The sequence below is a fragment of the Myotis daubentonii genome, chromosome 4, assembly GCF_963259705.1.
Source record: "Myotis daubentonii chromosome 4, mMyoDau2.1, whole genome shotgun sequence".
Taxonomy (NCBI): Eukaryota; Metazoa; Chordata; class Mammalia; order Chiroptera; family Vespertilionidae; genus Myotis; species Myotis daubentonii.
The window spans coordinates 81,297,232-81,312,938 of NC_081843.1; the positions used below are offsets into that span (position 1 = coordinate 81,297,232).

A 15,707-nucleotide genomic window follows, 5' to 3' on the forward strand; every position below is an offset into this window, starting at 1 on the left:
AGCGCCAGGACTGCAAGTATTAACAACCAGAGTGAACTCTTACTTAGAGATCTCTGGTTACACAATGTGCCCCTTATCACAAAAACCAAATTTGCTACTCCACAGCCAGGACTTAGGACTTCTACTGCTTGAGAGTGACTTTGCTTTTAATAAATGATATTAATCACATCCTGTGCCTACTACTTTCATCCAGGTAGCCCCAGGACCATTTTAATATCTTGTCTCGACTACTTAACTTTCAAAGGGATTACTCAGTTACCATGATGTCACTCCCAAATGACTAGGCTGAAGGTAGTAAAGACAGCTCAGATTAAATAGCTTGGTGGGTGCTCACCCACACTGGAGATGGGTGTGTTTGGGGGAAGTGGGGGTTCAGGGCCTCCAGTCTTAATCTCCCTGAGACACCAGCCTATTTCCTTTTCAACCAACACAAGGAAGAATCTCCCAAATTATTCAGGAGTCCTATGCCAACCTTCCTCTCTAGGGGCCATCTCCTTCTTCACACAGGGGCTCAAATGACTTCTCACTGCCAGCACCTGTCAGTTTCAGTCCAGAGGCAGATGGTCTCTATCTTAAGGCTTACGGTTCCCCTGTTTCAAAAGAATTACTTAGGCTTCTGATACCAGGATAGATGTGTAAAGAGAAGCAAGCAAAGCCATAAAAGCATATAATGTTCCACCCACTCACTGTGAACTCCCTGACACCCCCCCTCCCCAGTATTGACAAATTAGAGCAATGGATAGCCCAGGCCTGCCACGGGGCATATGAGATGTATTTAACAAACTTTTGAAATCTACTTTTTGCACTCTCACCTCTCTCTCTTTTTCTCTCTCCGTCTCTCTATCTATCATTATCTCTCATTCCTCCTCCCTTCCTTTCTGCCTCCCTTGTCCCCACAAAAGACCTACATAGTCAAGGGGCAAAACAAACAATCCGTAATCTCTTGTAAGCTGCACACTAGAGGCGAAAAACAACATTTTCAAAATGTGCATTTGCCTGCTCGGGTCCTTTGTATCTGAGCTTCAATAGTTTGCGGTGCACAGAGTCTGCGAAGACACCCTGCTCTGGAGTGGGCCGGGACTGTGACACAAGGATTAAAGGGCGAGCCCATGGAAAGTACAGTCCGGGGCATGAAAAAAGGAAAAGGATGAAAGGAACTGCATGAAACAGGCCTGGGCAAAGCAAGGAGTGGGAGCAAATGGGCACAGAGACTCGGGGAGGGGCAGAGCCTGCAGGTCAGGCGTGGAGGGGATGAGAGGAGGGGCGGCGAGGGCTGCAGCTTCAGCCACCTGCGGAAGAGGCTGGAGGGGCAGGCAGGGTACACTGCCCGGGCTGGGGAGGAGACAGAGTGGCGGTGGGTGGAGGCCAGAGAAGCTCAGAGGCAGGCAGGGCTTTAGAGAAAGAGAAACTTCAACGGTAAACACATGAGAAAGCAGGTACTCATCAGGCTGTGGGAACAATTGGAGCTTCCAGACAGGAGGTGAGAAGGAAACTGTCATAGCCTATTTGGGCGATGAAGCAAGTGAGCAGCAGTGAGTAAGGGGACATGATTCAGGGAAGAGGGCTGCCCGGCCAGCTGTGAGTATGCAGAGGCTGTAGGACACAATGACGTGTCAGTGCTGCATTTAACTACCCACAGAGAGTGGTTACCAGCCACGGTCTCCAATTCCGCACTTCACTCCTGTTTTCTGGCTCCTTACCACCCCACGCCCACCCCATTTCTGCTGCTGGTGTTCTCGCTGAAGTCATCGTAACTTCCCAGCTGTCAGATAGGGTGCATGTGCTCATCTCCCTGTGGAGTGAGTGTTGACAATTCTCCTCTTGGACTCTCCGTGAGAACACTCTGCTGGCTTCCTTCCTTTCTACAGGACTCTCCTCCCAGTCGTCTTTCTGTGCCTACCTGCATCTCCGCCCAGTCCTTAAGTGGGGCATCTCTAGTTCTCCCACAGATTAATCTGACGTATGTCTCAGACAGTCCTAATGATGACTCCCAAGTCTATTATTTCTGGTCCAGCCTCCCAGAGTGCCTGGACCGACACATCCAACTGCCTGCCTGGGGCTCTTTCTTTCCTGCCTCAGAGGCTTGAGTATTCTCAGATGCCTGCCCCCAAACTCTTCCCACAGACAGCTCTTTCTCATCCTTCCAGTCTCCCCTTAAATAATACCCCCTTAAAGGCGTTCCCTGACCACATTATCTAAAGGAGCCCCCCACACTGTTAGTTCTCAGCTCCTATTGCCTTCAAATACTGACCACCATTTGGAAACTGACTTACTTAGATGTTGGTTCATTTGTGCGACCCAAGCACTCTGTCTTGTTCATTACTATGTCCTTTGCCCAGCGCCGGGCATTGGTGCTATAGATATTAGCTGAATGAAAGAATCAACACAGCATGGTAATCGGCACACAACAGGTGCTCAATCATGTGGATTAACTGCGCTTCTGAGGATGAAAGGGGCCAGTACAAGTTCTTACAGCTTCCCCTCCTATGTATCTATTTACGTAGATAGCTGGTTGCTCCATCTCCCTGGTTCCTCAAGTCAAAAATCCCAGGGCCATTGTGAAATCTTTCTTCATCCCTCAGAGCCAATGGCTCATCAACTTCTGTCAATTTTATATCTTTAGTATCTCTCAGAGGCATAATCTCTCCATATCCTTTGCTCAGGCCTGCAGAACCCTTTATATGGGCTACAGCAATAACGTATTAACTGGTTTCTAGGTCTCACCCTCCACTACCAGACTTAAGCTCTCAGTGCAGCTAGACATGTCTCTCTCCCAAGGATAAAGGACAAGCTCCCACAAATACCAAGTGTTTGAACTCACCTCAGCCTCCTTGCCCACCACTCATCTCCTTGTTGTACCGCGAGTAACAATATTAATAGTTAGAATTTATTAAGAGTTTTTATATGCCAGTCATTGCATTGGGCATTTGATACCTGTGAACACATTTTAATCTTTACAACCATCTTATGGGATAAGTAATTTACTTGTCCCTATTTTATAGATGGAGCAACTGAAGTCCAAAGACATTAGCTTACCCATATCATTCAAACCAGGGTGAACTGGCTTTAGGTCAACCCCCTTAACCCTTGTGCTACGTTATATTACCGCCTCAAACTTCACGCTTCAGTAAGACTGAATTATGCTTCTGGTTCTTTATGCTCCAGCAATACTGTATAGTCCCTTGAACTTCGTGTTGCCAAGGCCACCATGCCTTTGGACACACTATTTCTTTTGCCCCTTTGACAGGCCCAGTCCTTATCTGATAAATACCAACCTATCCTGTGACCCTGAGGTGTTGCCTGTTCCATGTGGTGTGTCTCCTTGAGACCAAAGTCTGTCTTACCTACTGACCACTCCTATGGTTTATGCGTACCTTGTAAATACTTCTCTGTAGTCTAGTTTGCAAATGATTCATTTGCATATTTTCACTGAAGGCAGCTTTGGGTCACAGTGCCCAGGCACATAATAGATGCTCAAGAAATATGGGTTTACCTGGGCTTTTCATAAAAGGGGTGAGTACAAGTTCACTAATACTTGACATGTCAGGTCAGGAGAGAAGTGTATTTGCCATACTTTTTAAAGATATATATTAATGAGCAAAACAAAAAGAAAAACTTACAAAACAAACACTACAGATGTTAGTGAAGAGAAGATGCAGTGTACATAAAAATGCAATGCATTCTGACAACTACAGCAGTTAATTGAAGATCCCTGAATATACCTGCTGTTCATAGCAACTGCTGAGTAATGTGAATTCAGCAAAAAAGAAAAAAAAAAAAGAAAAAAACTTTTATCCCATGGGTTCTCAGAAACATATATTTGGAAACTTGCTCAAAGTTACTTACTTAGTCACACTGCCCATAGGCATGGATAAGGGTTTTACTGATTTAGGTCATTGAGGTTTGAAGGTTATCACTTACGCCCAATGAGAACATGCAGATTTCTGACAATCAAAATTAAAAATCAAGCATCTCCTAGATTCACCAGACTGTACTTTAGCAAAGGTGAACCTCATCGGAGCAGCAGCATTTAGAAATGAGTGGTAGCCCTTTCTCTATGGTGTGACATAGAGAGATAATAAGGAAAAGAAGCTCGATCCCTTTCCCACAACATTTTGAATCCAACGGGAAAAGATGTTATAAACATAAGTGGTAACATAAATAAAGCAGGCAAACTCATTTCCATTCTAAGATGTGATGGGTTCTTCAAGTGAATAGACTATCACAGACCTATGAAATTTACAGTCTCTAAAGCATGCAATTATTACTTCAGTTTAAAATAATACATTTTGGTTAAAATAATCTATCCATTCAGCCTAGATTTCTGTCCCTCAAAGCAGCAGGTAAATAGATGGTTGCATGGTGACTGCCTTGAGGAAAAGAGAGGGGGAGAGAAGTGCAAAGCCAGTCATAAAAAAGAAGAAACTGTTCCCAATGGAGCATGTGAGCTTTAGAACAAAAACAGCAAAGTCACCAATGTCTGCCAAGGTCAAGACAGAAAATGATGCGAACAATATATCACCTTTGGGACACAGCACAGGAACCCAGGCTGTACGTTCAAGAGTCCAAGCCTGGGAGTAAGTCCGTAGGCATCTTTCCCCAAGAATCCAGGGAGTTATAGGCCCAGGTGGGGTGCTGAGGTGGAAGAGAGACCTTTAAAGTTTTCCTGTGAGAGGACAAGCCAACAAACCAGTGTCATGCTGAACTGGCCAGGCGGAAGCGATGGAGCAAACCAAAGGTCTTCCATGAGGGCAATTCCTTCCAAACACAGATTTAAGGAGAGTCTGAACCCATTCAAGCTCTCTTTTCTAAGGTAAGTGGTACACGCATCCTGTCCCTAGAAGCTCTAAGATGCTCATTCAGAGGCTCAAAGCCAGATTGCGCTCTTTGATAGACACAGACACTGATATTAAAGAAAAGGTTAAGATGAAGCCCTCTAAATTACAATGTTAATCAGAACAAGTCCCTGGGATAAAATGTGCAAGATTAATGAAAGTCAGTGCATGTGCAGAAAAGAAGCTAGGCTTGGGCAGGAGAGATATTCCAAGGAATAACGCACATCCAACTGCGGGCAAGGGCAAGGGCAAGCCATCCTCCCCCTGACACAGGCATGCCGTCCGAGAAGCTGGAGAAGGAAAAGACACCTTGGGCACAGAAAGGTCCTTTTGAAAGGGCAGCTTTCGGGAATCTGATCAGCCACATCAGGAGCAGGGTTCCTGTGGGCCTTGGAGACGACACAGGACTTAGAGCAGTCAAGGGAGGTCACGGAAGGGAAAGAGTCACACTGTAAGCATATGCTCCATGTCCTCAGGGAAGGTCACCGCGCCGGAATGGATCTCTGTATCATAAGGGAATGCAACAGCTACACACACTGCCCTGGGGAAGAGGACATCTGCCTGCATCTTTCTGAATCTACATAATAAATATAAAGCAATGCTGGCCTTTGGAGACCAACAGTAAGTAGAGATACGTACAGATGATCTTCAGGACACATATTTCCAGACTGTGAATCTTAGAAAATCCCGGTCACAAACAGGCTGTGACAACCACTACTGTTGGAAGGTAGAGAAGAAAATCCCCTTCCCCCTCAATTGCAGAAAGGGGAGTGGAGACAGCCCGCCCCTCCACCCCCCAACCCCCACTCTCCCGTTTTGCTGGAAAGAACCCAGGTGACTTTCAAACCCAGGATCCCTGCCAGCGTGAGCTGTCTGAATTGGAGTGTTCTGGACCGGAGAGATATTTCCCTAAAGCTGAGATAAGACCAGCCTGAGAATTCCTCATGCATTTGACTGTCAATAATACTATCAACAGGTAGGTAGAAGGAAGAAAGGCGCCAACTGCTTTTCAGGTTTACACACATAGGCCGGATGCCAGTGCAGACTTATCTCTGGGAGAACTGACTGTGGAGAGAGGAGAGCCTGCCTCACAGCCAGGACTACACCACTTACACATAGTAAGGGCTCCTGGCAAACGGAAAAGGTAAGGAGTTACAAGGTTTACAGTCTTGAGGAGTAGTGGCCTTGTTCATGTACAGCGTGATTCTCTTCAACTGATTCGTTGTTTGGGGGGGTTGGTGCATGGATGACACAGCTTGAACAAAAATGACCAATCCCAAGAGTGTCCCTGAACATAACTATAATGAGAAGAACATAGTCACCCTGTTTAAAAGGCACCACTTTAGAATCTAACATGGCTTAGTGGTACCAACACTGTTCAAGCTGCATTAGAAGGTAAATTTGACCTAAGGATCTCTCTCTCTCTCTTACACACACACAGACACACGCTTGCGTTTGGCTTGATCAATATACTGTATATGCGTATGTATAAACAGCATCTATGTGAGATTCCAGATGCTTCTGAAATGTACAGAATACCATGGGGAAATTTAAAAATAAAACAAACAACTAAGTTCTCCAAAGTATTAACTATCCGCATTTATGCTACAAAAGGTCACAGGCATAACCAGACAGAACGAGCCACTTTTTGGTGTGTTCTTTAAACACTGCAGAACAAAGATTATGAAGCTCCAGATCTGATAGCCTGCATCCTGTTGATCCGTCTGCACCATTGCTCCCATGCATGTTCACGTGTACGCGCTAGGCAAGTTTTGAAGGAAAACAAAGAGCCTGTATTTACACAACTCAGAGGGTGTGCTCCCCCAAAACCACAATAATGCCCCTTTCTGTGCTAGACACGAACGGGGAGAGAGGAGAAACGGCTCCTTTAAAATCACGCTCTCTCAATCCAAGTGTCAGCAACCACTGCAACCTGCCTTCCACTTATGGCATGAGCTTCATCTTGCTTTTTATTGAGTCTTTTCCCCTCCCACCTATTCTATAAACTATATGTTACCAAATGAAAAGGCCAGCCCCGTATTAAAACAAAACAAAACACAAAAAACAAATGGCAAAGTTATACAGACCTGTCTCTTTAAGCAGACAATTCAAAACAGGATAGCCTGAACTATCTTTGAATAGTACATGTGCATCTTATAAAGGTCAAATATTTAATAAAAGGGGCATATGATAGGCTCTCCGAAGAGAAGCAGAAGCCCTGATGTCTGGATGGATGAAATGGACAAACATGATCAGATCAAAGAGATAGACTCAAAGTCTCTTCTCCCTTTCTCTCCTCACCACTCACAATTCAACCTCATGCCATCCACATTTTCAAAGAACCCCGAGAAGTGCATTCATCAGGATTCCCCGCCCCCCGAAATCCAGGAGGAGGAGAGAATACCTGAAACAGGGCCCCCCATAGGCAGGGTATTAACTTTTCAAACTGTCACCCAATAAACAAGGCATTCCCTCTCCTGGCCAAGGACCCCCGCGTTTTTACCTTTGTGTTCGCCGCAGCCTGTTCCCACTCCTCAAATGAGGCAAAGTAAAGTTTGAGAGCACAGTCCAAAAATTGGGGTCAGACATATCCATTCCTTTCTTGAATCCGCTGCGGGTTCAAGGCTATCGGATCAAAACGGGGAGGGGAGAGGGGAAGCTCCCCTCGACCTACTCACTCCCTGCAGAGGAGCGTGCTGCGACCTGGGATCTCCGGAACAACTCGGAGCTGTGCCGCCCCAGCCTTTCATGCACACACAGCCATTTCTCCGGGGTTCAGGAAACTTATTTCCTCTCGGGTCTGCCCCCTCCTGGGCAGCCTCGGCCGGCTCTGCACCGTAAGTACAAGAGTTGGGCCCTGCGTTCTCCTCCAAATGCTGTCTGTGCGCGATTCGGTCCAAGGTACTTTGTCATCTCTTTGGCAGATACCATTTGCAGCGCCCGCGGGGGGGTCGGGGAAGACGGCTATTTTAAGTCTTTGGTTCCGGGAGGCTGTTGCTTATCAGGAAACCATTCCGCATCCGAACATGCCCAGTGTTGAGTTTCCTTTTGGTATCTTCATCCAAGGAAAAGAACTCCCATGGAAAAAGCTCCTCGTTTGCTCCCCCTCCCCCCAAAAAGGAAACTTACAAGCACTTTTACAAAACTGGTGTCCTGGCCCACTTGAGCGGGACACCTTTGTGTGGCCTCCCAGCCTGGCGCTGGGAGGGCGTGGGCTGCGGGGACCCCTCCCCACCCACGGACACCCCTGGGGGAGCAGAGCGGGGCCTCGTGGGAAAGGGAGCAGCGGGGACCTGGGTGGAAGCCCGGACCAAGGAGCCAGGACACCCGAGCATCTCCGCCTCCGCTGCGCCCCCCGCCCCGAGCCCCAAATGGATCATTCCCCCCAAATAAATAAATAAATCCAGCTGCTCCAGGAGCGGGGAGGTGTGGGCTCCCGCACCTGAAGGCTAATCTGTGAGTCACTGCAGAATGGGTCACCATGAACATACTCCAAGGAAGTCAGTCATGACCTGCGGAGACGCTGTTTGTTGGGTAGGAAAACCACGCCAACGAGCTTCCACCCTCACCTCAGTAAACTACATTTATGAGTTTTATGCAGCTGAATTACCACAGTGCACACCTGTTTGGCTTCAGACTGCAAGGACTTATCTAGAAAATGGCCAACCGCCATGATTCAAGACACCGCCTGCATTTATTTAACAAATGCTAGGATTATTTCCCTTCCCAGTGCATTACAGCTGGAACGGAAGGAATGAAGGGGGGGTTGAATAGATGTCACTGTTATTCATTTTGAAGGGCGTGGTATTCAAATAACTCCCCAAACTGACAAAGGTTTGTATAAAAGTCTATAAAGAAGAAAAAAAAGGAACTTAAATTAGCTGTCTTAAATCTGGTGTAATATTGCAAGAGATGCTACTTTTTTTAATTAAGCAAAAGTAGCTTGTAAAATGGTTTAGTTTACCCAGTAAGTACTGGGAACAAACTTGCTAATAGCAATAGGAGGGTTACAAGAAGGGGTGGGGCAGCTGAAAAGGAAGACAGGGTAAACAAAGGACAGGAGTCCACGTGGGGACTCTGAATCCAATTCTTGTAACCCACAGAAGTATTTCCACCCCAAGGACTCTAAGGATTTCTGATGATAACTCTTGTACAGGTCTTTCTTATGCATTATCTCCTCAAATGCTTACAGAGCCTCCTAAGATCCTTGAAATCCACAAAGGTAGACCAATAAGGCAATATTTTCTCAACTTCATAAGTGACAAAATACACTTCACCAGATACTTATGGGCTTAGTCCAGTATTTTTGCCCCATACTAAGCCATTTATTCTTAGGAAAATGTTTGTAAGTATTTAAAAAGTTATTTTTTAAAGGCTGACAATCTCTGCCTATTTTCCCTGTTTTTATGGGGTCCATGATAGGACCAACCTCTATGAGGCTGACCTACGTAAATGAAATGATATACGTAAGTCCCTTCCAGCAGTGTCTAAAACACATTTCACGTAAACGTTGGCAATATGCAGAAGCTAAGAGAATACTATGCTGAGAGATGTAAGACTGAAACAAAGGAACTCCCCCCCCCACCCCCCCACACACACACCACCACCAACACCCTCTACTTTTATGTGCTGGTCACAATGAATTACAATTGACTGTTTACTGCTGTCTTCCCTAGTAGTCTGCTAGTTCCTCAAGGGTAAAATCATGTTTTATTGATCTTTGTATTTCCAAAATCTGACAGTTCCTGAGCTATAGAAGCATTTAATGAATGCTCTTTGAATGGAGATGCTTCAGATGCTCAGTTATCTATTCTTTCTCTCAGGATGTCTTGAAATTATCAGTATTAGCAGGTCAGTTGATTTTCTCAAACAATCCTAAATTCTTAAGAAACCCATGAGGATATTTTTAAATTCTAAAGACTTTCTCTGATTGACTCACTTTTATATACATTCTGTAACTGAAAACAGATGTGCTAACATTCCAAAGAAATGTCACATGGCTCTAAGAAATGTCACAACCAAGTCCAATCTAAGGGAAATTCTTTGAATTCCCCCCATCCCTATCCCCAAAGGCAAGCCCAGGGAATCATTTTTGTGCTCACTTTTAGGTATCTGAGTTTAAGAGGAATAATTACATATCTGAAGCTTCCCAGAAAAGAATAATCAAGAAGGAGAAAGGGGACTTGAACGTGTGCTATATGAATTATGGGTTGAAGGAACTCTGTGTTGAAGTGAAGAAGAGAAAATTTAGAGAACAAGTGAGAGAGGTCCCTAAATAGTGAAATAACTACTATGTGGAAGAATCTTTGGATTCAAAGGTGAAAATGGCTGAAACAAGAGAGGACTTCCTATAAGGTGTCTGAGCAGAGGTAACTTGAAGGAGATGACGTGGGTGGGACTCAAGTTCTGGATGATTTAAGACCTGATAATTCTGTACCTCTGAACTCTTGTACTCTTTATGTTCCTTCTAGAAAAGCCCATGCATTTGGGCAGCACCTAAGATGGATAAGTCAATGACAGAAAATATTTATTTCTTCTCTTGATTGAATGATGCATATCCTAACCTGTGGTCGGCAGATGTCATTACTATCTCCACTCTGTATATTTTGGGGAGACCATCATGCAGATTCTTGAAGGATGGGCAAGGAAGGACATGAGTATTTTTAGCTATGTAACTTTATATGCTTTTTATACTTAAAGGGCTTGGGAGAATTTGGGTCGTATCAAAAATGAAAAAATAAAAATAGGTAATGAGGATCCAGAAATGAACTAGTTAATACAGTGAAAGTGGCTGATACATTCCCACACTCATTTAAGATTAAGAGTAGGTGTGACTTGTCTTTTAACCTGTTTGACTTGCTTGGGGAACCTATGATTCAGAAGGTAATGTAGTCAGTAAACACAAGAATTAAAATTGTCAGAACTACTGACATTTTCCTACAGATAAAATAATTATATTGGCAGAAACTAGAGTATAGTTTACTTGCAACTGTGGTAAAACTCTGGCTATAGGACTAAGAGGGAATTGAGATTATTGGAAATTCTTAAGACAATAGTTGATCTAGGGCAATATACAGATATTTGGCAAGATTTTCTACTTATTGCACAACAACTAAGCCTACACAGCAATGGGCAAGCTTTGTGATCCTGGACGCTCATTCATTTCATCAGGATGTTATTACCTGACATTGTTTTTATGAGAAAGGTAAATAAGATTAAAAAACAAGCTTGCACGCTACTGAAATGCTAGCTTAGGCCTCAATGAGTATTTCAGAAATGGGCAAGTTCTTCATTATGTACCCTAGTCCTACATATAAAAAAATCCAGATCCTTTCCACTGACTTCAATTTTCTCTACTTATCACCCTCTGCCCCACTCCGTAGGGTTTCCCCCCATCCTACACAGAACAGTGTTAAATATCCCTGGAGCCTCGCCTTGAACTTAGACACCATGGGAGACTAAGTTTACTATTATAGGTGTGAGGCCTGAGAAGCTGTCAGCTCCCCTCGGGCCACAAGGCCATGTCCAATGAGAAGACGTTAAGGCAAGTGGGGTTCATATTGAGTTTCCAAACATATTCTACCTGATCTTGGCCTCATCTAGGGATTCTGCTAGAAATTAATATTGATTTCCATATACCACCATCTTCAGAGCACCTACAAGTGACCACCTCCACAAAGATGTCCAAAGTAGACCCAAGACAGGTCTACTTTGGTCACCTTCCAAATGTTGTCTTGAGAGGTGAAGGTCAGAGGGCAAATACAAAATGGCCCATCTTGAATGAGCAATCCTTGTAATCACTGTACATCTTGAGAAATAAGCTTTCAGGACTGGGCTAGAAATCTGAAGAAAGTTGTATCAATGGAGGCAGATTGAAAGAAAGATCCTCTAGTGTTATTAGTAAACAATTTCTTTCTCTCACATTACTAAAATATAAAGGAAGATAAAAAGTTAAATAAAATTAACTTGCGGGATAGATCTAAATATTAAAAAACAAGAGATGAATAATTAAGGTTGTATCATCCTTGGCATATTAAAACTACTTTTTAAGTAATATCACAAGGTAGAAAGATTAAGATTTCTAGAGTGAATAGATTAAAAAAAAATGAAACAAAGTAAAATGGCTAATGAGGCTCAGTGGTTGAGTATCCACCTATGAACGAGGAAGGAGGTTACAGTTTGATTCCCAGTCAGGGCACACACCTGGGTTGCGGCTCAATCCCCAGTAGGGGATGTGCAAGAGGAGCCAATCATTGTTTCTATCTCTCTCTCCCACTTCCTTTCTCTTTGAAATCAATAAAAATATTTTTTTAAATTGATTTATATTTTTAAACCAGTTAAACAGAGATGAGTTGAACAGAGAACTACATAATCTCCAAGAGCAGGTTGAAGGATAAGATCCAAGACCAGAAAGAACAAGCCAAAGACAGGCCAAAATGGGGAGAGAATGTAACATTTTCCTCATGTATTCCCTGGATCCCGGGAGAATCATAAGCTCAGAAAATGTAGCAAATAACCAATAACTTTACAAAATCTAAGAGGAGAGAGCAGATAGATATGGGAAGTGAAGTACTTCTCTTCCAAATGACTGACTCCTTGGCTTGTGTGATAGAGAAGTAGCATAGAGCATGCGTGAAGGTGGCCCAGCATGTGGAGCCGGGAGGGTTTCATAATCACTGCTTCTAAGCATATCACCCAACACTCTATCCTCTGACTTTCAAGTAGGGAAAGGCCTTGGGAGAAGCCCCAGCGCTTAGTCTTACAGAATTCCACTCCCTGAAAGAGGAAATGGACAGAAAAGGTATATCATCCTTACAGGGCTGGAGCGGTCATCCCGTAGGAAGGTGACACTGAGAGACAGCCAGTGAGGAATGTCTTTTTCCATCTAAACCCGCCTTCTGAAAGGCCCATCCATTGACCACACTGAGCCCTGGCTTCCAATAGAGCTAAGCTATCCAACCATGGACCCGAGAGCAAGGCTTGGAGATCAGCACCCTCATCTGACAAATGGAGGGCTAACTGCTCTCTTGCTTGAATATCAAACTTGTTGCCACTTATTCCAGGCAGCCTTCCTGGGAGCCTCCTGATCCCCATTGGGTTAGGTATTCCTCTACTGGGCTCTGCTTGTTTGCAGCTTAGTCCTCCTTGGAGTGAGAGACCCTAGAGGGCAGGGGCTGTATCTCCCTCATTTTTAAACCCTCAATACAAGCATTAGAAGGAATGTTAGGGCAAGGGAGAAAGGCTTTGCACAGGGTTAGAAAGATGCCTGATAGCAAAGTTAGGTCTAGAATCCTGGTATTTTGAAGACACATGTTGAATATGTCTTCACAAGATTTTTTCTGTCTCTTCCTCTTGGAGTTTCATGAGTCTGCTGTTCCATTATCTATCCATGCTGCACCTGTTAGGCAGGTCTATTATCTCAAATTTCAAAATCTCAGAAAATATAGATCATATATATATATATATATATAGCTGTATGTATACATGAATATGTATAAACTGGTTTGTAAGAAATGCCAAATGTTTTTTGGCTGTAACAGTGACCCTCTGCTATTAATAACTGCCTAAGATCTCAGTCTGGAGTGAACTCCAAGGACATGGTATTTCTTGTTCTAGAAGCTTAGGTCTAAGATAAATCATTTGTCATCCAGCTCCTGAGCATGAATTAACAAGACAATTATAAGAAGTGCCAATTTGGTTCAAGTGGGTCAGTGTAAGTTATATTAAGCCCTATAGTAAGTGCACTAAGACCTTTCTGTAATATAGGATTAAGGTTAATTTATCAGTTCTTTTTTTGGATATTTTTCCAGGTCACACATCTTAAGTTATGGGAAATTATCCGATTAAAATAAGAGGTGAGAATTTCCATGAATGTACCATAAAGGGAACATATGCAGAGGTAGAAACCATGTGCTTCCATAGCAATCAGAATTTTATTCCATTGTTAAAGTTTACTCAAATTATTACACAAATTGAGGACAATATGTCAGTGAAGACAAAATATTTTTAGCCAAGGAGTTCTCAAGAAAGCTTTAGTATATCTATCTATTAAGTTATGCCATTTTTATACCAACAAAAAATTTAAGAGAAATATTGATTCATAGGAGAATAAATATGTTAGGCATAAAAAGTGTTCAGTCTATCATAGAAATGCAATTAAAGCATCAATCAGATATTATTACCCATTTAACTGGCAAAGATTAAAAAAAGACAATACTCAGTGCTAGCAAAAGTGCAAGGAGATGCCCTGACTGGTTTGGCTCAGTGGGATAGAGCATCGGCCTGAGGACTGAAAGGTCCCAGGTTTGATTCTGGTCAAGGGCATGTAACTTGGTTGCGGGCAGATCCCCAGTGGGAGGTGTGTAGGAGGCAGCTGATCGATGTTTCTTTCTCATCAATGTTTCTAACTCTCTATCCCTCTCCCTTCCTCTCTGTAAAAAAATCAATAAAATATATATTTTTAAAAAAAAGTGCAAGGAGATAAGCTCTCTCTACCGATTTTCTGGAAAGCAACCTGGAGAATGAGAACACTTATACACAGACATATACCTATGTGTTGTGTGCATATATGCATATATATCTAATATACACATGTATACATGTAGTATATATAAGTTGACATCCTAAGATTTACACAAATATAATCAAGTATGTGCACAAAAATTTATTCATATGAAAATTAATCTCACAATTCCTTATAATAGCAAAATACTGAGGGGGGGGGATCCAAAGGTATAAAACAAGGACAATTGTTAATAAATAGCCAACAAATGAAACGATAAAACCAATAAAAGACCATTATGGTAGACAGAATAATATATTCTAAAGCTATCCAGCTTCTGAACCCTGGAACTTATGAATATGGTATCTTACATGTAAAGAGGAATTTTGCAGACATGATTAAATTAAGGATCTGGAGACCAGGAGGTTATCCTAGAAAACTTGGGTGGGCCTTAGATGTAATCATACGTCTTTATAAGAGGAAGCAGAAGAATACTGGACAAGGAAAGAAAGCAATGTGGCACTGAAGCAAGATGCTGTCTGTGCTGCTGGTTTTGAAGATGGAGGAAGGGGCCCTGAGCCCAGGAATGCAGCATGCAGCTCTAGAAGCTGAGAAAGGCCAGAAAGCCTCCATCCTAGGGTTGCTAAGGAGCTTAACCCTGCTGAGGCTTCGATGTTGGCCCAGGACCACTGATTGGAGACTTCTGATCTCTAGGACTCTCAGAGAACAAAATATATGTTGTTTTAAACAACTTTGTCATAATTTATTACAATAGTAATTTGTCAAGTGGCCATAGGAAACAAAAACAATGTTTTAAAAAATTATCTAATAAATGATAAATGCTTCTGAAATATCTTTAAAAAACAGAAAAAAGTGGAGCACTTCCATGATAATAAATTGTTTATAATATATATCAGTTTGAAAGTTGGAACTAAACAAAGTATTCTTAGTGAACATCTATGAGTGTGGGATTATGGTTGATTTTATTCCTCTTTATACTTTTATATTTTTTATGATTCTATATTATTTTTAATTAAGATTGAAAACTTTAATTTCCAGAAGCCACACATCTGAAAGAGTCTTTGTTTCATGACCTGAAAGTTCATGTTCCTGATGATTTTTGAATATTTTTCAAGAGTTTATAAACTTAGGAATACACAGTTTTACTCAGGAATTTTTATAAAATTTGATTGATAGCTTTTGACAAATAAAATAAAATGCATATATGCAAGCTATCCAAACCTTAGACATAACTACTAAAATTGCTTTCAAAGAAATCTTTCCAACTCCTGGGAATTTTAAAATATAAAAATGAAAAAATACCTGTTTTTTACACATAAATCTTTACCTGTTTATGGCAACTAGGGAAA

At 42.6% G+C, this 15,707-nt stretch overlaps 1 protein-coding gene across 10 annotated transcripts in view; it reads right to left on the reverse strand.

Moving 5' to 3' along the window:
- MAST4 (microtubule associated serine/threonine kinase family member 4) overlaps positions 1-15,707 on the reverse strand; it is a 521,544-nt gene that overhangs the window by 144,453 nt on the left and 361,384 nt on the right. The window contains exon 1 of one of the 10 annotated variants that reach the window (XM_059694457.1): positions 7,339-7,737. The exons of 7 other annotated variants lie outside the window; for them this stretch is intronic. In XM_059694457.1, coding sequence (XP_059550440.1) covers positions 7,339-7,430 — 92 coding nt within the window. In that variant the 5' untranslated portion in view covers positions 7,431-7,737. Of the gene's footprint in view, positions 1-7,338; positions 7,738-15,707 lie in introns of those variants that run through there. 2 more of the 10 variants (XM_059694462.1, XM_059694466.1) reach the window with 2 other exon arrangements.